The 26,046-nt window shown below is 37.2% G+C and overlaps 1 protein-coding gene across 1 annotated transcript; it reads left to right on the plus strand.

Annotated features, from left to right (window-relative positions):
• Positions 1–4,648: 4,648 nt before the first annotated feature.
• cntn1b (contactin 1b) lies at positions 4,649–23,940 on the plus strand. The gene is made up of 23 exons (XM_033989078.2): positions 4,649–4,748; positions 6,476–6,617; positions 7,211–7,246; positions 7,335–7,461; positions 7,988–8,169; positions 9,796–9,891; positions 10,003–10,215; positions 10,835–10,934; positions 12,728–12,912; positions 13,280–13,404; positions 15,153–15,270; positions 15,604–15,754; positions 15,828–15,955; positions 16,448–16,620; positions 16,921–17,044; positions 17,560–17,727; positions 18,487–18,636; positions 18,998–19,068; positions 19,720–19,972; positions 20,586–20,897; positions 21,344–21,465; positions 21,542–21,698; positions 23,310–23,940. The coding sequence occupies exons 2-23, from the start codon at positions 6,563–6,565 to the stop codon at positions 23,390–23,392; spliced, it is 3,129 nt and encodes a 1,042-aa protein (XP_033844969.1). The 5' UTR covers positions 4,649–4,748; positions 6,476–6,562; the 3' UTR covers positions 23,393–23,940.
• The last annotated feature ends 2,106 nt before the right edge of the window (positions 23,941–26,046 follow it).

The raw sequence follows: 26,046 nt of genomic DNA on the forward strand, positions 1-26,046 counted from the left end.
ATGTTCAACCAGTGAAATTACAAACTTCCCCAAAATTGGTACATTTATGTTTACAATGTTTTAGTGTTCTAACCTGTCATATGCACTTTAACTATAATCACTTCTCTCTGCAAGTGGGGTCGTGATTGGTTTGTGTTTAAGAGTGGTATTTTAAATATTTCCAGGGCTGTGTATCCCAATGAGTAATTTGAGTGAACCCGGAAAGGAGGTACAATGCATTTACTTCAAAACATGAGCATTTGCATGGACGATCTCACTGATTCAATACAGCATTTTCCACCCTCAGAGTCGGAGAGTTGAGGTGCACGTTTAGACTGGGCCGTGTCACAGGAGCTGGCTATGCCTTCTATTGTTTTGTTGGAAGTGTTATATTGTTTTGAATGACTAAAGTGACAGCTTGTCTGTGTGGGGCAAAGCTGCAGAATGCAAAACTAGTCTAATTAATGTCTTTTTGAGACATGTAACCCTTTGTACATATGTTATAGAGTAAAGACAAAGATATATAACTATTTAAGGTCAGGAATGTCCATTTGTAGCTATTGGAAACCTGGCAAAAGATACACACTTTTGATCATTTAATTTGACACACCAGCCAGAATATTTACACTGACCTACTTTCAGGTACATTGTTTATGCTTGCAAATTTTCCTTAAACTTGCAAAATTGTTACTAAAAACTAACAAACCAGGAATAGATATCTCTGTTAAGTGCTTCCATCCAATTCTCAGACACATCTGTTTCAGGTGATGTGATGTTGTCACTGGTTCACTGAGACTGGATAAAACCAGGACTAAACCAGTTTTAGAACAAGGCCAAACCAAGTCTACATTAGGACTAAACTAGGCTTAAATATGGATTAAACTAGGGTCAATCTTAAAGCTGCAATATGTAACTTTCCTGGTGGTCTGCTTGTCTACAAAGAGGTGTTACATTTTCGTCTGGAATGTTCCGCAATGTGGCATTAAATTAATCTATTTTTGCTTTTGATTCAATTACAGTTGTTACCATTGCTAAAACACATGCATTCTTACTGTGTGTGTGATCATACGTGTAACTTGGCCTTTCAGTGTCACTTACTTGTCTACATGGAGATAAACATGTTAATTATCTTACAGTGGAACATTTCCGGCAAAACAATAACATATTTTCTCAGAAAAAAGTTACATGGTGCACCTTTAAAGGCATATAGATTGCATAAATAAAAATACACGCATTTTGGCTAATAGGTATGAAGTTGCCAAATACTTTTGAAAAACAGGTATAGCGCAAGACATGTGTGACCGTGGTCAACAATCACATTACCACAACATCTACTGACTGCAGAAAACTAAACTAAATATGCAGATATGTGTAGGCTGTGAGACAAGGACTGAGAAGGCATCATAGACGTTAAGGAGGTTCATGTCTCATTTATCTCCTCCCATATGTTCATCCAAAGAGGAGACTAACTACTGCCAACCTACCAGGTAACTGCCAACAGGAAGCAGGCTGCATATTAGTGTGAATAATGGTATGAGAACTTCCTCTAATGGTAGCACTTAGGCGCTAAGCGAAGGCTGTTGGATATTGAAACTGAATGTGGAATCAAGTGTTATGTTATTTTTTTGTGAATGAAAATGTTGCTTGTTTCTCTCCAAATGGTAAACTGGTACCACTTTATAATAACTGCACCTTAGTTACCCTTAGTAATGCATGAACAAAGACCTAATTTATAATGAAGAAATTCAAGTTAGGAGTATATGGCAGCGATTCTCAAACTTTTCACACTAAGCACCACCAAAGAAAACATTTGGCTTTCCAAGTACTACCAGATCTAAATCAAGTATATAACAGCTCTATTCTAGGCCTAAACTAGAGCTGAATCAGGTTTAAAAGTGAACTGCATAATTTCCACTACAGGACAAAAAGATGGATAAAATAAACTCTAAATTCGGCAAACCCACATAACTCTCCAAGTACCACCTGAAGGAGCTGCATTCCACAGCTTGAGAAACACTGGTTTGGAGTATTAATTAACTTCTTACTAAACCTGAATCATTCTTAATAAACAATTTCTTCTTTGTTAATTAACTCTGTTCATGCTATTAAAAATGTAGTTATTCTGAAGTGATACCAGTAAGCTCACTAATGACTTTGATTTATGCATCTAACCTTATATCTATGTATGTCACGGTACACTGAGGCAGTGTACAGCAGCACTCTGTGGGTTTTATACCTGTAACTGAATGAAGCTTGTGTGAATGAGTGGACACATGCATGCTAACGTATTATAGCGTGCGTGACTTGATTCGCTTTGGTTGGTGCTAGATAGTATGCTCTGGAGGGACAGTCTGTTGTGATTGGCTATTGGAAGTGAGGAAGGTTAAAAACAAGATTGTGTAATTAATAGGGCTGGGAGTCACAAGGTCCCTAATGATTTTTTTCTATACAGTCCATATACCACTATTTTTAATAACTAAGTACATTTTTAAAACAGTATTTCTTTGGTAAAACACTAACACTCTTAATATGTGTCGTTTCTCTAACAAAACACACAGTTGAATGGTCTCATGATATATATATATATATATATATATATATATATATATATATATATATATATATATATATATATATATATATATATATATATATATATACCGTTACAACAGTCCACAATATTGATATTTTAGCCCTTAACCCTAATTAAGGTTTGGAAACAGGTTATGGTTAAGGTTTCAGTTCATTTCACTTGTATTTATATGACACATTTAAATACAACTTGAGCTGCCCAAAGTGGTTCACACAAAAGTAAACAAAAAACAAATATATAGGTAATGCAACACAGGCAAATGACAATAAAATAGCAAGATATACCACCTAGCTAGAACTAAATACCAGGGAGAAGAGGTGGGTTTATGTTATAGTATATAATACAAAATAAATAAATAAATAACAACAATAAAATCAACAGTTTGTAACATACTTATCTTATGTCAGCTTACACCAAATAATAAAATGGTCAAGAATAAACAGTTTAGGTTCAGTTCATAGCCACAAAAGTTTACACATTACCATGGAACCCAGAGCTACGCCATCACTCCAGTCCCTGCGGAGCCAACTATTTAGCACTAACCATATTTTTTCCAGCAGTTGTGTGTCAGTCTCAAATGGATACTTAATTTTCAAGAAAACCATTGTATGATTATGTTACCATAACTTGCATCAAGTTTTAGGTTTATGATGTGTCTGCTTTCACCATGTAGATAATATTCTTGTTGTATTTTGTAAATAAAGGCTTGAACTGAGCGTGTTGAGGTCTGAGTGTGAGACCTCAGTCAACCCTGCTGCATTATAGGTAATATTTTTGACAAATTGGTTGTGTGCGATGAGAATATTTGCAGTTTGGACATTTTATTTGCTGTGTTTTAGTTTATTTAATTCTCTTTTATACTTTGAACTTGTCAGATACTATTCCCAGCTCAACTCTTTAGCCTGTAAGGTATCAACAATATGGATTCACCTGCAAAGAACTTCTGCTTGCACCTCTTAATGAAGACTATAACAATTATTGCACCCCCGGTATTTCTCAGACTAAACTGTCCAACGTATTGTCACAAACCAACTTCTCCAAAAAGAGACTGGCGTGCAGAGAAAACTGGGACACTGTAGTGGAATGCCCTCTCTATGAATAGTGGCTATATTAATATGGTATGATGATTTCTGGTCAATGTTGAAGTCACACAAGACGCATGAAAGGCTGTCATTATTGTTGTTTACTTGACAGTATAATATTGCAAACTATTTTGTATTTAATTTAAGTTAAAATTAAATAAATGTTGGTTTTAGGATTTCAAATCAGTGACTCAGTTCTTTGTTTAGGGAAATATTTCTCAAACTGTCACACATGGGCTGCCCCTGGTGGTACACAGGGGACAAAAACTGTATAGATTTATATTACTGTCTTCCTTTGGGTTAGTCATGCTTTAGAACTACCTTACCCAGGGTTAATCTTATACCATGTTTAGTCGCAATTTAGGAAACCCAGTATTACCTTAGATTTAGGTGGTACTTGGAGTGAAAAATAAAATTTTTTTAGAAACATAGGCCATAACCAAGTAAGTGTGTAAAGTATGCCCTCTAGTGTCTGTTTATACGTATATATTTTATCTGGCGAAAAGGATGAGATTTGGGGATAAATCTCAGTTAATCTGTGATGGATTATTAATGTACTCCTCTGCGCATGCGTGGAGAGTATGTGCGTGCTGGACAATAATTTGTTTGTGATGGTACTGGGATATAGCTTTTATTCCTAAATAGTTATTCCTAGTTATTTAATAGCTAATCCAAGTTATTTAGTTAACTCGTTATTCTCGTTTCTTTCTTCTTGTGATTTGGTGTTATGATAATTTACAATTTACAGCGACGCACGTGAATAAAAAGTTGTGAGTATACTGCACAAGAATATTTGGGTAATATTTGGTTTGTTAAGACTGTGTCAAATCATGTAAAATTTGTATAGCTGTGTACTGTTTGTAGGATATACATTTTGATTGCAGAATAGAACTATCCATCCCCCCCTTTCGGACATGGACTATCCCGCGCCAGATGAGCACCGCCGCCCAGAGGTGCCTGTCAGCACTCTCCTCCAATAGGAAACTTTCTCCCTGGGATGGTGTTGGTGGGCCGGGTAGTGCTGGGACGTTGTGGTTCGGTCCAAATATACCATGATGAGGACTGAAGTCTGAATTTATCATTTTAACCCAAAGGTAGGTCATCTGTGTTTAGATGCGCTTGCTGTCTGTGGGATTTGTCATCTTTTAATCGGGCATGTTTGCGTCCTGGTGGGGCTAAAGTGGACCGGCTGTGGAGTACCGCATTGCAGACTGCAAGACTAGCGGTGCTGCTCAGTCGTCACAGTGTCAAATGATGCAAGGGGCTGCGTCTGCATGTCTGGATGTAATGGGATAGGACTGCGACAAAGTCAAGTTGGTTAGACACAAGAAGGAGACGCAGTTATGGATGTTAAGTTTGTGGATGCAGGATGCAAGGTGTGTCAAGGGCGAAAGTGATGCTGGATGACTTTCAGGTCTCCATCATAAAAGGGCGACTCCCAAAATGGTCACGTGTCAAAACAATTTCTTATAATATTAGAAGTTGTGCATTACAGATCATTAACAGTTTCACCAGTGGCTATTCTGTAACAGGATGCAAAGCCCTGTTCTTTTCAATATGTAGAAACTGTTTTATATAGGCCTATCTGTACTATATAAACAGTGATGGGAAGAATACTTTGAAAATGTATTTAGTTAAAGAATATTATTTTGGTACGTATACAGTGGTTTAATCAGAGTACTGTTTTCTGAATACTTAGAATACTTTTACATTGAGTTGCATCTAAATTAAAGTGTAAAAACTGTATTCTGAATACCACCAAATGTGAAAAAAGTAACAGAGAATACAAGAATACAGTTACTCAAATTTGTATCCTGCATACATATTCTTGGTACATGTATTCAGTTACTTCCCAACATTGTATATAAATAAGAATACTTACATAACAGGATGTTCATATTCCTGTTCACTCCCTGCATAAAGTCAACATGTTATTTTTAGGCCTTAAAACACAATATAAAATATATATATAATACAGATCTGGATATTCATTCAATGAGTGTAGAGTTAATACTTGTGCTGCTGACCCAGTTTGGTGTAGTCTGTCTAAAGAGGATCTGAGCTAGGATTAGCACCAAGCAGAACATGTGAAAACACTGTACTGATAATTGAAATTGTTTCACGTGTGCCGTTTCTGCCTGTGTTCTTTATACTTTTCAGTTTTACAGCTTTAGTTTTAGTCACCTGCTGTGTTCCTTGACCTCTTGCTTGACTGCTCTGACAACTGTCTCTTTGAAATATTGTTCATAATAACACAACAACAACAACAACAACAACAACAATAATGATAATTACTATACATAACACTAGTATAGTGCTTTTTGTGACATTCAAAGATGCTTCACACAGTTCAAGACAGATAAAACACAAATGAAAGTGATAAAAAAGGGGGGATGCAGTTATTTGATGGCTGTTTTGAGCAGGGTTTTTCAGTTTATTGTTGAGTCTAAAATGCAACACTTTAAAGATAAAATAATAATCTCTTAAAATATTCTGTAATAATCTCACTCTTGGGACAACTTTGGCAAAGACAGCATTTGCTGTATAAGATAAAAATTGTCTGCTCCAGTGGGTGACAGAATTTTTTCCTTCCACAAAGCTGGTTATAAAAGTCATACAGAAGACACATTTAAAACACAAAATAATAAAAGACAACAGCTATGGGGCTGAGCTCATCTATTTGATGTGTCAGTATATCATCTGAAGTTATGCTTAATTATTGAATATATCATCTACAACAGTGGTTCTGTGGTACTCATGGTCCTGTGTGGTTCTAAAGTACTGGTATGTCCATTTTATTTCCCCTCTCTCTCTCTTTCAGATCACTGCAGTCTATTCCCTCTGCGTCCCCTTTCTGTTTGTCCCTCTGTCTTCTCTCTAATTGGCTTGAGTCACACTGCTCACTGACATGGCGTTTATAATCTTTCTGTCACTGGCCCTCACTTCTTCATTATCATTTACAGGTAACAACAGGTCAACCTTTTTCTTATATGTTATATATAACTGTACACCATAATGGCTAGGTGGCATAGCTTTATTAGGGCTGAACGATTTGACAAATTTGTGATTGCGATCAGATTGGCAGTTGTTTTAATAATATTTCTGTTCACATTTTAACCACACCCAAAAGAATGAGAAGGTAAACAACTAGAACATAAAAGCTCTATACCTTTTATTTATGATGTTTGCAGATTGCTTTGTAGGCTAGTTTCAGATAATTAACTCTAATTATTGTAGCTCAGACAGAAAATGATGTATTTACTCTTTATTAAAAGCTCAGGTTTACAGTGCTTAATTAAGTATATGTCAAATATTGACGTGACAAAAATTGGAGTCTTTTTATCCTAAGCTTTCAATTAACTAATGTCATTTGAGTTTCAACAAAATAATCAAATGAACACACTCCATATGCCGGTTCAAAATGTAAATGGACCCGTAGAACTAAAATAAATAAAAACATGTCTCAAAATGATGCAGTTTTTACTTCATGCTAGAACATAACATCATAAACAATGTGTGCCAATCCAAACTTTTCTGAATGTAAACATGTTTCCAGTGGGAGTCCTCTTCAATGAGCCAAGAATATTTGGAGGTGGGTGATGTTACATCTTCCAGTTGTGTAAAATGTATTGCTCTTAGTTCTGGTAATAGAATTAGGTCTGTTGTATTAAATGGATTAGATGATGCCACTGGTTACGGGCCCATCTTTGAGGAGGAGCCGGTGGATGTGGTCTACACTGAGGACTCTCCAGATGGCAGGATTTCCATGAACTGTAGAGCCAGAGCCAATCCTCCAGCCTCATACAGGTAATACCCTATATCAAAACTCAGGACATGATGTAATTTGCGATGATATCTGATACATTCACGTTGTTGGTTCTGATTTGGACACAGTTTTGGATAGATGGCAGTGGCCTATGTAACTGTGGGCATTATTTTCGATTCTTAAAAGAAATAGCTAAACAGAAACTCCACAAAGGTTGTAAATTATAATTGTTGTCAAAGATAAGGATTCTGCCATATTAATATTGTTACTGAAGGTTTTTTTCATCTGACAACTCCATTTTACATGTGGGCATTGAACTGTGCCACTTTTTGTTTGGCCTAATATGTACCAAAATAACCATTCACCAGGTCAAACATCTGCAATATGACTGTTTAAAGGCAAAGAAATCAGCTTATTACTCATTAGCTCTCCACCTCAAACTTTAACTATGGGCAAGTCAAAATACTTTGATATCATGTGGACACACCTTTTTTGGTGAGGTTGCAAATCTATAAAACCTCATTCTAAAACTTCATGTTATATTTTGTGATGTTATTCTGTGTAAAGATGGAGGCGTGATAACTGGGAGATCAAACTGATGGAGCAGCCTGATGAGCACTACAGTTTGGTTGGAGGAAACCTGGTCATAAACAACCCGCGACAGAAGAAACACGCCGGGACCTACATCTGTGTGGCCAAAAATATCTACGGCACCGTCATCAGCAAAGAGGCCCGCGTCAAGTTTGGATGTGAGCATATCAAGCCCTTATAATGTGAAAGTCATGATAGGCTGCTGTTCAATGCAAGGAGTGGTGTTTGACATTTTATTTTCACCTTTTTATTATATATTGATATAAAGGGGCACTATTTGGCATTTCTCCACCATCTGCTGGTCTCCATGGAGATGTAATTTTAAATAGCCTAGCTCTTGTTTTTCAAGTTGTTTTCAAGTTGTTTTTATGGATAAGAACAGAATAATGGGCTCGACACACGGGGAGCGATGTCGCTCGCTCTCCATTTATTTTCAATGTTACCTGTGCGACACTGCGAAAATCCCTCGTCTCTCTCACCTCCACGATAAGCAAAAGTCGTGCACGTGAAAACCTCGCGCTCGTGCATGTCGACTAATGAAAGTTGAAAAATGTTCTACTTTTATGTCTGTCGCCTGCACAACAGCCAATCAGCGAGAATTTGATTGACGAGCCAATGCACTGTCCACTTAACAAACATCATGGAGGAGAAAATTATACTCACGGTGTCGGATTTCCCAATTCTTTTTGACATCTCAAAGAGACTACCGAGATATATCAAAAAAGCTGCTGCCTGGGAACTCGTTGGTGCCAGGGTGAATATGAGTGGTAAGTTAACATGCGCAAATTTGTTAATTCAGATAAATTTATGGAGGCTAATAACCAAATGTATTAAAGACTGATTCAACATTAAAAAAATATATTTATTTAAGGTTTTTACATTAAACAGAATTAGCTGCAGAATACGGTGGACCCAGGATCGCTTTTTTGTTTTGTTTTGTAGAGTGCAACCAATTGTAATATTTTAGTCAAATGAAGCAAAACTTTATGAGATTTAATTTTAGCATCTTTTTCCCATCTACCGCTATTAATCTCAAAATTCCCTCCAAATAAACAGCCAATCAGACGTGTAGGAGGCTCGCGATCTGCTCTGGAACAGAGTGCGACGTGACAAGCTGCTGCTCGTCGCTGCAGTTTGTCGCTGCCCGTGTGTTCGATTTTAAAGCCTATGCGATGAGTTTCCTAGCATATTGGGCATACAGCCTTTGATTGGACTTCAGTGGAAAAATATTTTGTTTTCCACTTCGTACTGAACACTCGGCGCTCACTATCCACTTTTCTTTTCTTTGATTAGCTCATTTTTGCAGAAGGGCTGATAAGAGAATAAGAGAGTAACATACACAAACAAGGTTGATGTAGCTGAAGTGCACCACCTTTTGAGGAAACGTTAGCATTACAGGAGAAAGGTAAATTGAACAAGGTTTACCTTTACCTATTTTAATATAATTTGGTCACGTTCAGCAGGCCGGATTAATAAGCTCAAAAGGGCCGTGCGTGGCCCGCGGGCCATAGTGTCTGTTCTAGATGTTATTATATTTCCCTGTTATAAACACATGCAATTGAATAAATCCAAATTGGTGAATACCATATTGTTGGACAATCTAGGCAAGGCAACAACATCCCCATGAAGACAAGCAGGTGGTGGAACTCCAAAACAAAAGATATATAACAAAATGTGTTTGCCACATTTCATAGAGTTTAAATAAACCTTGCTGCGGTATCTTGGTTGGATTTTGATATCCAACACATGCCTCATAAAGTCTTTTTGTTACTTTTCTGCTTAAGATATAGAAGAGTTTGCTGGTGAGGAGAGAGAGCCAGTTTATGTGAAAGAAGGGCAGGGTGCCGTTCTGCTCTGTGTCCCTCCAAAAGCCTATCCACGTATGTCCTTTGAATTTGATGTCTCATTATTCACGAATAACACAAAAAATACATCCCCATTTTTTAAATATTTTGCAGTACTAAATGTGATGATTTCTTCTGTCTTTCCAGAGGAGGTGACATACCGCTGGATCTACAATGAGTTCCCAGTCTTCCTGCCTACAGACAACCGCAGATTTGTGTCACAGAAAACAGGAAACCTTTACATTGCCAAAGTAGAGGCCCAGGACGCAGGGAACTACTCATGCTTTGTCTCCAGCCCTACCATCGGAAAGGGCGTTTTCTCCAAATTCATTCCCCTCATCCCTCTACCACCTGAAGATGGTATGTAACAACACAGAACAAAAAAGTATATACTGATTAGTATTTGGCTATTGGTGGTAACGATGTCTGATGTGAAGCTCCATTCGCAACGACACCTTTCTATCAGATTTTCTCAAAACTCTACACAAGCATTGCTGGTTAGCAGTACTATCTACCTGCAAGAATGTCCCATGATCAATTATTTCTGGGGCCTTTTCTTTCATTCTTGTCTTTTCTTTTGTTCTTTTGACTTATGGCATGTTCTCCATGTGTCTACACAGGTATTGTACCTGTGCTATAATAGAATAAAATAATAGAATAGTAACAATAGTCTCAAAGTGGACCGGGCGATTTGACAAAACAGTTTTTAATCTGATTAAGTTTTTGTTTTTTTGTTTTCAATTTCATTTTATTTATTTATGATTATAAAAAACCTTATTTCAAAGTCTGACCCTTTGGATCAAAAAGCAGCTATTTCAGAGGTTGTCGTCTGGCAATGATGAGGTTACCATATTTTTTTTCTTGGACTGTGCAATAATTGACACTGCTTTGTTGTGCCTTTATTTGTCCACTTCCCTAAGAATATATAAAAAGAGTAATCTGGTTGTCGTTTCTTATGACATATTTTTTCTCCATACAGGTGAAGAGAGAAAGTACCCTGCCGATATCAGAGTGAAGTTTCCAGACACCACTGCCATGTTGGCCTCTAATATCACTCTGGAATGCTTTGCTCTTGGAAAGTAAGCAAATAACATATACCATAACATATACCATATTTTCTGTATTTTATTATATTTAAAGGCAAGTTATAATAACAATAAAATAGAGAACAACAGGCTGAATAACAGTACAGCATGCTAACGTAACACATAGGCCGTGTCTCAATTCGACGGTTGCACACTTCGTCAGCTGCATTTGAAGGGCACGTAAGTAATTTCCGGCACGACAAGGCCTGTCCCATTTCAATGCTCCCGACGAATGCAGCCGACAAATGTGCCCTGCGATTCCAGCTTTTCCATGGAGATCGGACATGAACGAAGCGTGCATCCCATCATGTATCGTGCGTGACTTCTTCTATGGGAGAAAAAAGGTATATTTTCTTAAAGTTATGCAATACTAGCTACAATTTGGAAAAAAAATCATCTAGAACGTTATATTTGCCTATGGATATTCAAAGGGAAAGATTAATTCCTTACTAGTGTCCATTTTACACGTTTAGCTCATGAGTCAACAGCTGTATAGCTCAATAATCAGCAGCCATCATGGTTGCTAGGTGACGTAACGTAAGCTACATAACGTAAGCATAGTTGAAGTATGCTCCGTGACGTAGGCCTGTCCCATTTCGGCACGGCCTTTATGGATGACAGAGGCTACCCTTCGTTGGCCAGGTACTTCGAATGGTACTTCAAACGGTACTTCGAAGTGTGCAGCCCTCGAATTGAAACACGGCCATAGACAACGAACTGATTATGTGTCTGGTATGACATAAGATATTAACAGTTAATCAGATAACTACCCAACCATAATATATGCTGGCTTGTCCACAAACAGAGAGACACGATATTTACTGTGGTCTTACTTCTTCATCACAGTTCACAGAACTAGCAAACACATAAAAAATAACATAAGCATACATATACGCAAAAAATTCCATATGAACACATGGGAAATATACATACCACTTTGGCCTGCCAGTAAACAAACCGGTGACTCAAAAACTTTATATTTTACTTTTCAGGTGTTTCTTAAATACTGCTCTATTGACTTTGCATTAGCAAGGATGAACTGGAGAACAGGAAGTTAACTAAAGCATAAAAAACAAGCTAACAAATTTACTCTCGATCTCACTCCAAATCACTAAATCCATTCAATTCTTCATCCTCAGTGTCGCTTCTGAACAACTCTGCCTGCTCTAGAAGTAGATGAAGCATCGCTTCCTCTTCTGCGTGGTTGTGTTACACAAGCCTAGAGCGCCCTCACGCATGAAGATGTGAAATTATATATTTTAATAATTTCACATATAAGTCGCATCTGAGTATAACTTAACTCATCTCGTGAGCGCCCTGTGCACGTTCACTCTTGTTACATTTTTATCGGTGCTCTTGTCAAATGCGATGTACAGCAACAATAAGTAGGAACCAATATTATTATGAAGAAAGTAAATAATGTATCCAACATAATATAATAAATAATATTCATTGTTAATAAAATAAGTACAAAGTAATAAACAAAATACTAATGACACAAATAAATGTTAATACATAAAACAACATACGTCAAATAAATCAAAGGTTACATCAATTTGGCTGAACACATTCTGTACTGTACAGGAGAGACGGCACGGAGATTGATTGACAATGGTTTACAGTCCAAATTAGGACGCACAACACAATGCACGTTCTTTTGCTGTAAAAAAATATGTAAAATCACACACAAAAAAATCTGTGAAACACAAGGCTGCAAAAGGTGAACCATGATATAGCGAGGGACCACTGTATATATATAGTTAAATAAAATCATATAATTTCTGTAGCCCGATCCCCCATATCGTGTGGAGAAAAGTGGATGCTACAGACCTGCCTGCCAACCATGAAATCAGCGAGTCAGGGGCTGTCCTTCACCTTTATAATGTACAGTATGAAGATGTGGGAGGATACGACTGTGAGGCCATTAACACTAAAGGAAAGGACTACCACAAAGCCTGGCTCTATGTTGAGTGTAAGTACCAAGTAAAAATATTACAATGATTTATTTGTTTTTAGTTTATTTTATTCATAAGTCAGGGTACTGTGTTACCAATTCTGTCTAGATTTGTGTCATTGTTCATATTGGTTCAGGTAGGGTATTGGTTAAGGGTTAGGAAAATAAATGAATGTTGTATTTTCTACAGGAATATATCAGGAAACATGGTCATGTTTAAGAAAAAAATCAGCACTGGTTGGTTTGTGGCAGATACAAAAAAAATTATGTTTAATGTGATACAAGAACTGAAAAAGCTAGACGTGAGCATGTGTTGCCTAAAGTATACAAGTACAAGACAGTAGAAAAATGTGTAATTATTTATAATTGTTTGATTCTATTTTAGCTGCTCCTGAATGGGCCGAAACCATCAACAACACTCAAAAAGACATTGGCTCAGAACACACCATGCGCTGTGTAGCAGCTGGAAAGCCCTACCCATTTATCCGCTGGTACAAGGATGGATACATGGTATGAGTTCTTTTTCCAATATTGTCCAGTGTTTTGCAAAGGGAATCTCCCTGGGCGTGACCAGCCACGGAAGCTCCACTTGCACCACATCTGTCTCTGACAGACGGGACAACAGAATCTTGGGCTCCGCCCACTCTCACGATACAGTCGGCCTCCTCCTTACTGTAATCATTCTTGCTAACTGGCCTCAGTGCTTCAGGCCAGTTTTCTGTTTAACAAGTAAAAAAAGTGCAGCCTTCAAATTATGTCTGCCTCACAAACAGCCTTCTCGTCCAGTGCATGCTTTTCCAACATAAAGCTTTTACATTCACATCAGGGCCATGGGCTAGGGGTGAGCTCTCTTTCACAAAAGATAATTTAATTTAGTTTGAATTCTCTCCAGGCTTTGCCACAAGAGAGAGATCACACTCTTTCTTAGGCAGGTGTCATTACACCTGGCAGGGGAGTGACGCCACTGGGGACTTTCATGGGGCCACTTGCTTCCCAGTGGTGTGCATGCGCAACACATCCATGGATTCTTGCGATCATTGACTGGGGATACAGGCTTCAATATGCTATGAAACCACACACTTTCAAAAGCATGCTGGTCTGAGCGGCCAAAGGAGATGCAGCTTGATTCTTGGAGGGCAAGGTCACATCTCTGTTAAACGAACAAGCAATGTGCCCTGTACCAGACCCTGTATCAGCGAGGTTTTTTTCTCTTGTTATTTCCTGGTTCCGAAGAGAGGTCAGGACAGTGAACAGTATCTGGGACCAATCAATGTGCTGGAACCTTAGGGTGTATTTCTTGCCCTAAAACTTTTCCTACATTTTCAACACAAAACAGACAATGAGATCACGGTCCTATACATCAATCGCCAGGGAGCACACACTCACTGTGGCTGCACAGACTGGCGCAGACGATAATTATGTGGAGCCGCACCAGGGTCCTATCTCTAACCCTAACTGCAAGTGTGTTTGGAGAGTGGTGTGAGGCCAGACAGATCATTTCTGTGTCTCTTCTGTGGCTCTTTCTGCTTTCTACAACAGTTGGTGGACAAGCGTAAGGCTTTCTCTACAATCAAGGTCTATTTACCCGCCATATCATCCTGCCATGTGGTGTTAGAGACAAGGCAGTAGGTCAACATCCCCTAGTCTGTCTTTTTATCGTGGTTAAACCCCTGGTTCCCCTGTGGGATCTGTGCGTCATGCTGGATGTGCTTTGTTTTCACCCCTTTGAGCCCTTGGAGGCTGTTTCCTTGAAATATGCTGCTTTAAAGACAATTTTGCTTCTTGCTTTGACGTCTGCGAAGTGCTGGCTTGTCAGTTAGCCCAACCTGTTTGCACTTTGCCCCTCGGTGTACCAGTACCCTAACCCAACCTTTCTGCCAAAGGTGGATACGGCTTAACTACTTTAGCTTTCTATCCTGTCTTTCTCCTCCAAGGAGCATCAACTTCACTCCATTTGCCCTGTCTAGGCGATGTGAGTGTATGTTGGCAGAACACCTGGCCTTAGAAAGGCAGATTAGTTGCTCATGTCATGGGCTTCTCCATATTCGGGCAAACCAATATCCAGTCTTTTTCAATGGATTGTTGAAGCCATCTCCTTGACTTACACCTGCAAGGGTATGGAGCCTTTGCAGGGGTTGAGGGCACCCTCCACCAGGCGTGTATCTGCTTCATGGGCTCTGTTCAGAGGTGTATCCATCCAGTATATATGCACTGTGTGTTGTGTTATTGTTTTCTATTCACTGTTCTGTTTTGTGCAGTATGGAAAAGGAGAGCTGAAGTTTTCCAGTCTGACCTTTGATGACTCAGGGATGTATCAGTGCATTGCTGAAAACTACTGGGGGATTAAATATGCTAATGCTGAGCTAAGGGTGATTGGTAAGTGCTATATGCTAACTAATGACAGCAAATTCTACAATTATGAAACTTAAACTCAGAGTTAAACCCAAATTTAAAATCAGTTTTTCGGATTGTTATGAACATTACTTACCACCTTTCTCATGCCTTTAAACTTAAATATTTGAAATTTGTCTGTGGGAAAACTTAATGGGATGGAACCACGGTGGGCTTCGAAGTGCTGACCTCCATAGTGATGTGCAGTACTACAGATCAAAAGTTATCTTGCAGGGTTATCTAACTACACATTTGAGACAGGTGAGGGTCAGAAACACAGTACATTAATGAAGACTACTTGTGATGCTTCCTCTCCAGCCTGCGCCCCGACATTTGAGTTTAACCCGGTGAAGAAGCAGCTGTTGGGGGCTAAAGACGGCCGTGTGCTGATCGAGTGTAAACCCAGAGCGGCCCCCAGACCTCGCTTCACCTGGACCAAGGGCAAAGAACTGCTCTTCAACAACTCACGGTGCTGTGTTCACAAATATATACTGCAATACAATAGTGGATTTGTACTGAGTGAGCATATGTTTTCTATGCAGTATTTCTATCATGTTCGATGGGACACTGGAGATACTGAATGCTACTAAAAATGATGAGGGATTTTACACCTGCTTTGCTGAAAACGACAGGGGAAAAGGCAACAGCACTGGATATCTCACTATCACAGGTCAGTCTGTTGAAAATATTACACATTACATATTGATTCAGAAACTATGTAAAAGAGATAGGAGGCAAAAAAAAAAAGAGTTGTATTTGTTGATTACTTGGTGTTTTCTATCTGCAAATAGGCCTATTAACTCATCCTTCAGAAATCAGAAATGATTATACAATAGTAATTTTACTGGCCCCCACCTGTATTAAATATTGTAGGCCTGAAGAATGTTTTTAGAATTATTTTGTCTTCTTTTCTTTAGTTATGTACATTTATTTATTAATAATTATTATATTTTACATGCAAATATTAGTAAGTTCCCTTTAAGTCCAAATAAGAAAAAAGAGCAATGTATGATAAATATTAATGAAAACATTGCAAAAATATTGTTATTATTTTTTTCAATGTAATCTGAAAAAAATATAAAATAACTGTAGTTATATATGTAGGGATTAAGATAAATTGATAGCTGATCTAATGTCTCTACCTTCCGTCTATTGTTTCCAGAGGCCACGAGTCTGACCGTGGTGCCTGAGGACTCAGAGGTGCGGGTGGGGGATGACATCATTCTGAGGTGCTCCGCTTCATACGACCCTATGCTGGACATCACCTTCATCTGGTCCGTAGACTTCAGGATCATTGACTTCAGTCTAGAGTGGCAGCACTATGAACGTGTCATGGTACAGAACTGCATTTGTTTATTCAATCATTAGAAAATAAGGAACATAATCTTTTTTTGACAACTTATAACAATATATTCGTTATATATATATATATATATATATATATATATATATATATATATATATATATATATATATATATATATATATATATATATATATATATATATATATATATATATATATATATATATATATATATATATATATATATATATATATATATTCGTTCTTATTTCTATATATATATACTCGTTCTTATTTCTGACTGACCTTTTTGTTATTCATATAAATCAGGCAGAGGATGGAGTTGGAGACCTGAGGATAAAGAATGCCCAGGTGTGGCATAGGGGGCGCTATGCCTGCACAGCACAGACTGTGGTAGACAGTGACTCTGCATATGCTGATCTTAAAGTTGTTGGTTGGTATTACTACTTTACTTACTATTTGCAGGCTTTTTATACATTGTCAAATGTTTTTTCAACACCAAGGAAGTATATTGTCTCAGGAGTGCAGAGAGTCCTATGGGCTTGTGTAGATTACATTATGTACGACATCACACTGCAAATTATTTTTTCACACATGTAATTAATGTTAGCGGTGGGACAAGACACTATTCTCACAAGACAAGACACGTTATTTGGTCCACGAGGATGAGACAAGATTTTAAAATCATGTACTGTAATTGGTTCAGTTGACAATTTTGGCCCCACAATTTTTGATTTGTTAATTACTTATACTGCAAGAAACAAGAATGTTTTAGCAACTGGTTGAGTGGCAGAAGCGAGATTACAGAGAGGCACCAGTACAGACATATTTACACAGTTTATCTATTAAACTCTTAAACAAGCATTTTTCTCTGACATATCTTACACTTAAAATGTACTTTTGAATCCTTAGCCTCTGTTCATATCACTTATTTGTCCTTTTTCCCAGGTAAACCCGGGCCTCCAGGTGTGATCAGGGTTGAAGAGATTGGAGACTCTTGGGTGAAGCTTGTGTGGACTAAAGGAGCAGAACATAACAGTCCCATCACACACTACACCATCCAGACCAGGTTTTTCTGGGCTCTGTATGACGATGACTGGAGGAACGCCAGTACCTGTAAGTACCTCATCCAGCCACAAGATGGTGCACTCAAATTTCTCATTGTAAGTCCCATGGCTCTGAGCTGATTTTACTGTGAGGTTAAAGGTTAAAGGTGTACTATGTTACTTTTTTGGTAGGGGGTCTGTCCGTTAAATGTTATATTGATAAATGTTTTACATTTTTTGAGTTCTAATAAAGCTGCAAATTTAGTGATTTTGATACAGATTTGTGGTGAAGTTTGTTCAATAGAAACATTTTTTTTTTCTGGTTGTTTTTATTTGTTTTGTTTTTTTTTGCTCAAACTATGATTGTGTTAAAAATAAACCCCACAGACTTTTCAGCAGGTCTCAGACAATAATAAAAAAATACTTTAACTTTTCAGTCAAGTGTGGAGTAGAAAGTACAGATAAATTCTCTCAAATGTAGTGAAGTACATTTGTAGTTTAAAATGTACTTTAAAGTACAGTTACCTAAAAATTTTACTTAAGTACTTTACTACTTTTACTTTGTTCGCTTCTACCACTGTTACATACTATAATGTGGAACATTCCAGGAAAAGCAATAACATGTCTGTAGAAAACTTACATTTACATTTTATTTATTTTTTTAATAGTACAATAAAATATATATGGCTTCAGCGTTCTTGTGCAGTACACTTTTAGATCCCAATCTGCCATATGGCAAACACTGTTACTTGAAGCACCATTCATACTAGTTGATGAGAAGTATTCTTGCACAGTCTTGTAATGATCTGTTTACCACTTTTACTTTTAGCCCCCACAGTGATTGATGGCTCTATGGAGAAGGCTGATGTGACAGACCTGTACCCCTGGATGGAGTACCAGTTTAGGATCATAGCCCACAATGAGTATGGAGCCGGAGAGGCCAGTATTCCCTCACTCAAGATCAAGACCTGGGACGCACGTAAGCTTAAAGCAAGACAACACAAAATACAATACAATGCAAGATTTCAGTGGAAAATACTTACCTGGCTAGGCAAAACCACATACTTTGACAAAACTTTGCAAAGATATATGGATCTGGAAACTTATTCTGTGTCCCCAATTTCAGAAGGGCATGGTTGACAGGCAGATGGTCTGTTTGTGTCAAAACAGACATGGCAGCTTACAAGTAAAAAAAATAGAAAAAAAGAGGGCTGAGAAACATATTTTTGGGACGAGATGTGTTCCGCAAGTTAGGACGGCAGTTTGTCATGCTCTGTGGTCCAATTCCAATCATGCTTTTTTGATAATTATTTAATAAAAAGTTTGATTTTTTTTTTCAGCTCCTGTTGTGTCCCCTACTGATGTTGCTGGTTATGGAGGAAGAAATGGAGAGATTGTTATCACATGGACAGTATGTACCTTCTTACTTGAAACTTTACTGGTATTTAAACCGTATTGATGAATTATAGGCCATTTTTGTCAGTGACATACCTGAGTAACTGTTGCAGCTTGCTAACTCAAAATGAATATCTTACCACTCACCTCTAGCATAGAGTTGAATCATGAAGTCATTATTAAAGGTCCAATTTTGTGCAAAATAGATTCCTGTGAACTTTGAACAATTTTAGAATGCTGTTACCTCCTCAGAAACATACCTGAAGTTTAGTTTAATTCACACATGTTTCAGTAATCCTGCATTATTTGTCTGTCTCCATCTCCAAAGCTTAAAATGCTCTGTTCCCCCTAGTTTTCAACTTAACAGCTACCTTTTATCTTTTGTTCAGTAGAAATTAGGGATTCCAGGGCTGAAATTATCCAAATGATTCTAGTGAAGGTGTATGTAGTTTAAAAACACAGTGGAGCACTTCCTGTATTACCACATTCCGTCACAAGGTGGAAGAGAGTGTTTTCTGTTTGAGAGAAGAAGTCTGTATTTTAAACATATGTGAATGAAACATAACACAACTCCAGGTATGTTTGTGATGAGGAAACATTATAACATGGATTAGAAATTAGCAGAATATGGGCCCTTTTTTATCTGTTTTTATCATTTAATTCCCAGCCTGTTCAGCCCTGGTATTTCTATGGAAAGAAGTTTGGCTACATTTTGGCGTACAAACCCCATAACGCGTACGACTGGTGGTATGAGACGATCTCGGACCCAGAGACGAGGAGGCATGTGCACAGGGACTCTTATTTTATTCCCACAGACGAGGACTTCCAGGTGCGGGAGTTCCAGGTCAAAATCAAGTGTTTTAATGTGAAAGGAAGTGGCCCCTACAGCCTTACCACGATCATCTACTACCCACGAGATGGTGAGGGTTAAAATACACTATCAGGAAAAAGTTTCTACACACTTTTTCATTTATTTTTCTTTTTCTTTTCATGATTATTTACAATATAGATAGTCACTGAAAGCATCAGATCTATGAATGAACACATATGGAATTGTAGCAAACAAAAAATTTATTCAAAATAACTAAAAACTACATATGATTAGACTAGCTATTTCACTACAGTCATTTTGATAAATATCTCATGTACAGTTCCGTTTTCCAAGATTTGTTTTCTTTTTTTTTTATTTCAAGATGACATGATTTATAGGTAATTCTATAACTATAACCATAATTCGAAACAAAAGTTATATACTAATAATATAAAATAAATAATGTCAAATTAATGTTGAAGCTATCAGATTTTATTTCTTTACGCCTATATTCTTCATGCCCCTCTCCAATATAAATTAATAGGATATGGGTCTAATTCTGGGCTCCTAAGACCCTGGGCCCCTGGATAACAGACCTCTTTGTCCCCTCATCTACTCGCCTGCCAAGTAGTATTCAGGGAAATATGAATGCACTTAAAATGATCCTGGAATACATTCAAGCCTATTAACCCTAATCCTGATATGTTCTACAATTTATACAGTCCCAATAGAGCCTCCAACCGATGTGTACGCCCGGCCCGTATCCTCCACAGAGGCTTTGGTGTGGTGGCTCCCGGTGGTGGACACTGGGACTGGCCTGCAGCAGTACATCGAGGGGTACCAGGTCAAATACTGGAGAAAGTATGACGACCCAGAGCCGGGGGCCAACCGAATATTTGTCCCAGCTCACGTTAACCAAACCCGACTGGAGAACATGCAGCCAGACTCCCACTATCTCATTGAAGTACGATCATTTAACGGAGCCGGGCTGGGACCACCGGGGGAGCACTGCGAGATGTTCACCAAGAGAGCGCGTAAGACCAGTGGGATCATAGGGGTGAAAAATGTGGTTGGTTTGAAGATCTCCATATATATAACTCACTATTGCGTTAAATATTTAGGCTCTAGCCAGGTGATATTGCAAAAAAAAATCACAATACATGATATGTCGATTTAAATTTTGGTTTCTTTTCAAAAATAATATTGACTTAACTAACATGAACTAGAAAGATCTTAATCGGTACAGTTTAATAGCCCAATTTCTTCATCCAAACTCTAACCCCTGCTCCAAACTACAGTGCATATCAATAATAAAACATACATAAAAGGAGGTGGGTATTACATAATTAATATCATAATTACAGAAAAGCAATTCTGACATAAGTTTAATAGTGGTATATTTGCAAATAAACTAAATTCATGATCGCTCAAAAATATAATATATTCTATGACCCTGTTTTATTAATTTTGTCTTGTCCAGCACCTCCCGAGGCTCCTAGAGTGTGGCGCTGGATCTCCTGGACTGGAATGTGGCTGTACGTTTGGTGGGATCACGTCACATATGATATTTTTGGAAACTACTCCTTCCCCCTCTATTACAAGGTTGAACATCATAGCATACATTTACTATTGAACTGTTTTCTTATTGTACCACTAATTGCAATACTTTTTTTTGTAGGTTTTGTTCAGGAAGACAGGCTACATCTATGGGAAAGTGTATGTCACAGGTTGGCACTTCATGGACTTCCCGATGCCTCAGCTCGGAGACTATGAGCTGTTGGTGCGTGGACGATATGAAGGAGGAGACGGCCCTGTCAGAATGATTCATCTATTAGGTAAAATATGTGTTCACTTAAGACACCAAGTAACGCCAGATCAATGTTGTTAATAACAGTAGTGGAAGAAGTACTCAATTTACTCAGTATCACATGAAAAAATACTTAAATAAAAGTGTAAAAATACCTGTTTAAAGAGTAAAAAGTATTTTGAGGTCTTTAAATCTTTAAATGTAGTAATTGATTTGTGCAGAATTTTGTTAAACAGAAACAATTGAACCCATTGTTTTTTTGTTTTGTTTTTTCTGGCTGTTTTTATTTGTTTAATTTAGTTTGCTCAGACTATGAATGTCTCAAACTATAATAAAAATACTTTTACTTTTCAGTTCTGTTCTGTAAAATTAAAAAGTATCCGCTTTAAACTGTACTTTCTTTACTTCAGTAAAGTACAGATAACCAAAATTTCTACTTAAGTACAGTACATTACTACTTTTACTTTGTTAGGTTCCACCACTGGTAACCAACTATTATTTTGTATTAGTTGATTAGTAAACAATTATTCTATCTGTATTCTATCTGAATTGTATCTAGCTTGTGATGTGCACTTAAGACTTTTGAAAAAAAAAAAAAAAAAAAATAATCTGATGTCTATGGAAGCCCGTTTCCGCCATGAAAAAAAAAATAAAAGCCCCACAGAAAGTCGAAATTACGAGTTTTAAACTCGTAATTATGAGTTTAAAACTCGTAATTATGAGTTTAAAACTCGTAATTATGAGTTTAAAACTCGTAATTATGAGTTTAAAACTCGTAATTACGAGTTTAAAACTCGTAATTTCGACTTTTAAAACTACTAATTATGAGTTTAAAACTCGTAATTATGAGTTTTAAAACTACTAATTATGAGTTTAAAACTCGTAATTTGAACTTTTAAAGTCTTAATTGAGCTTGTAGCACACTGCAACTGAGTGTACAGAGCAGAGGAGACAGGAGGAGGACTGTTATGTTTATCACCTACATACTTTTAAAAAATGAATAAATTAAGCTCCAGTAAAGTTTCTGGCGTCTTGAACAAATCAGTGGGCCCTGAGTGCTGTTCTGACCACTCATGAGCTGTGCTCTGTGTCTGTGAGCGCTCGTTTTCCTGGTCTGAGCAGAGTGCCAGCTGGTCACAACCCCGCTGGTTTATTGAGGAAATTATTAAAATACCAAATTCATTTAATCAAAATTGATGAGGTTCACTTTTTGTAAATGTTACATTCCCAAAATTACGAGTTATAAACTCATAATTAGTAGTTTTAAAACTCATAATTACGAGTTTTAAACTCATAATTAGTAGTTTTAAAAGTCGAAATTACGAGTTTTAAACTCGTAATTACGAGTTTTAAACTCATAATTACGAGTTTTAAACTCATAATTACGAGTTTTAAACTCATAATTACGAGTTTTAAACTCATAATTACGAGTTTTAAACTCATAATTACGAGTTTAAAACTCGTAATTTCGACTTTCTGTGGGGCTTTTATTTTTTTTTTCATGGCGGAAACGGGCTTCCATAGATGTCTATAACATAACAACAACATAGTGGGTGCAGTTCTGTAACAGACTATTTAAATTATGAAATAGTCAATCATCTTTGAATCTAATTACATGTTTTTTTTCTTACATTTTTAGGTGCAGCTACAATGACAACACCCACTTTGAGCATGGTACCTTTGTTGCTCCTGGCCCTGTGCATTGTGGGATTGCAAATTTAAACCTGTTTCACCTTCCTCTCCACTGTAATATAATTAACTCTGGGACATGATCAAAAGTCTTCACATTTTTTGCCTTTCAACACTCAAGCCACTCAGTAGATTATTCCACAATCCAGTCGCTGCCATCTGTTGTTTTTGGTTAGTGTTTTTGTACTGCTAAAAAATACGCAAGGAACTCAGTATTTTGTATTCACAGAGTCAACTATGACATTTACAGGCTGAAAAAACAGGGTCTAAATCCATCAGTGGAACGTTCTGTGTAAATATTGTACATGTTTGTGATGATTCAGGAGTTAGAATTGGAAATACTGACAAAGTAACCACACAGCGTATTATTATTTATTTATTTGTTCTTTTATTTATTTTTGCGTTTATCACACCTACAACAGCAGGCTTTTATTACATTTACACTTTTCATAGAGCTATGGCTAGACCAATATTGATTTTTGTATGCTCTGAAATACATAATACCAACTGTCAGATCATGTGCTCTCCTCCAGTGTAAAGGTACAAGCCGTAGGCCGCCTCGATTTGTTCTGTCAAGCTGCAAATAAATAAATAATACCAAATCAGTATTGTTTTTTCTTTTTATATAATTCAAAGTATGTTTTTCATAATATATTGTAGTGTTATGTTCTAAGAAAACTTACAAAAAACAAATTTCCTCTGGTTGTTTTGGTTGTTGTCGCTGCTCTGAACTCAAGGGCTACTGTAGGCTGTAAGTAACCCACGCCAAAACAAGAGCAAAACAACAGCACTCTCAACTCCTTAGAGCTAGTCTCTAAACAGACCAACTGATGAATAGAACCTTTCCATCACCTTGTCAGCGTAGCAACCAGGTGTCACATACAAAAGCAGTTATATTAACAACAACTTAACTAAACACAAAATATCAGATAATTACAAAACGCTTTTACTAGAACTTTTTCAAAACAGCCAGAAAGCCTCATGGGGTATGAAGCCATGGCATAAAAGCTAAATCTATTTAAATTTAAATTCCAAAAAAATTTATTTGTTAATAAATTGTTTTGTAATATGGCCTATTCCTTATTTAACACCTGACCTGCAATGCCTAATTCATTACACAAGATGGCAGTAGAGTTTCATTGCAACAGCTTTCTAGTAACAAAGGTTCACCAGCCCCTGCATTTGAACAATAAGAATGTTTTTATTATTATTATGCAGCTTCTGTTATTACTTTTTTTATACATGGTTCAGTGGCTGTAATATCATTGTGGAAAAAGCCTGACTCTCTTCACAACAAAAGCCATGTATCTTACAGAGCACTGTCTATTGTTGATGTCTTTTATCTGCTCTCCATTACCAATATTCCTCTCATAATATGACTTTGCCTTCAACTAAATTACAGTGAAAGCAGAAATGCCTATATATACTGTATGAAATCAGTGGTGCTATCACCCGAACACAACACGCACAGATGCACTGAGCGGGAGAGTGGTTTTCTTTTGTGGAGGAGGATATTGATACACCATTTGTCCTGTGTTTATTTTTATGCTCACTTCAGCTCCTCTTTGAACAATGAACAAATGTTGCCTTCGTTTCTTCTTCTGCCATCACTGTGGTGACTTTTTGGTGGAAATTAAAGTTTTAAAATTCATGCTTTCTGATAACATTTTCAACAAATATTAAACAAAACTTGATTTGATTTTATCTTAGTGACAAAGGATGGTGGTGATAAGAGAATCACGAACATTGTTAAGTACCAATATTAAAGGTGCATTATGGAAGTTTTTGGTGGGTCTTCTGCTCACCTGCTTGTCTCCATGGAGATGTTGTTGCTTCTGTATGGAATGTTCCACAGTATGGCATTAAACTTGTCTGTCTTTTTAATTCAATTAAATGTCTGTTGTTGTTTTTTTTTTTGGGGGGGGGGGGGGGGGGGGGGGGGGGGTTTGGTTTGTTTCTTTTGTTGCAACATGCATACTTACTGTGTGCAGGTCGGCTTTACACAGATCTTCAATGTTGATGAGTTTAATGCTGTACTGTGGAACATTCTAGGCAAAGCAACATCTACAAACAAGTGACAGATGCAGACAAGTTAAAATGAGTGTGATAATTGCAATTATTTCATTGTATATGTTTTTTTTTAAAAACACAAGTCTATTTATTTTTTGGTAAAAGTTATTCTGAACAACGGACATTTTTGTTGATTTGGAGTGAATAGGAAATGTTCCATGATAATGTGGCAGCAGCCATGCCACATCACGTATTGTACTAATAAGTGTTGTTATTAGACTGTGCCGGTGTGGCGCCTCCTCTGGTGGATATTATATTAAGAATAAGTTATGACAGAGAGGAGTCCCATTCCCAGGGATCATTAGGGTAAATCAGAGAGGTGAGGTGGTCACTTTGATGATCAGTGAAGTGCATGCAGACAAACTACTGACCAAAACAAACTGTCCACTCTCTCCAAACTAAAACATAAACTAAGTGAGGAGGAATTTCAACTATCAACTCAACTGACCTGGATGTTTTAGCCATGTGTTCTTCTTGTCTCAGAAGTTGATACATGAATACGTGGTTAAAATAAATAAATAAACACATAGAATAAATAAAATGAACAGAATAAATTGAATCATGACATAACTGAAGAATTTGAATTTGGTTCTTGTAAAATAAAAATGAAAAAAAAA

The sequence above is a fragment of the Periophthalmus magnuspinnatus genome, chromosome 23 (genome assembly GCF_009829125.3).
Source record: "Periophthalmus magnuspinnatus isolate fPerMag1 chromosome 23, fPerMag1.2.pri, whole genome shotgun sequence".
Lineage (NCBI taxonomy): Eukaryota > Metazoa > Chordata > Actinopteri > Gobiiformes > Gobiidae > Periophthalmus > Periophthalmus magnuspinnatus.

What these genes read in the sequence shown, in the direction of transcription:
- cntn1b (XM_033989078.2), top strand. Translation starts at nt 6,563, where the DNA reads ATGGCGTTTATAATCTTTCTGTCACTGGCCCTCACTTCTTCATTATCA. An exon ending in CTGCTCTTCAACAACTCACG is followed by an intron (nt 15,755 to 15,827) that starts GTGCTGTGTTCA and finishes TTTTCTATGCAG; the next exon opens with TATTTCTATCATGTTCGATG. An exon ending in TGCTGATCTTAAAGTTGTTG is followed by an intron (nt 17,045 to 17,559) that starts GTTGGTATTACT and finishes CCTTTTTCCCAG; the next exon opens with GTAAACCCGGGCCTCCAGGT.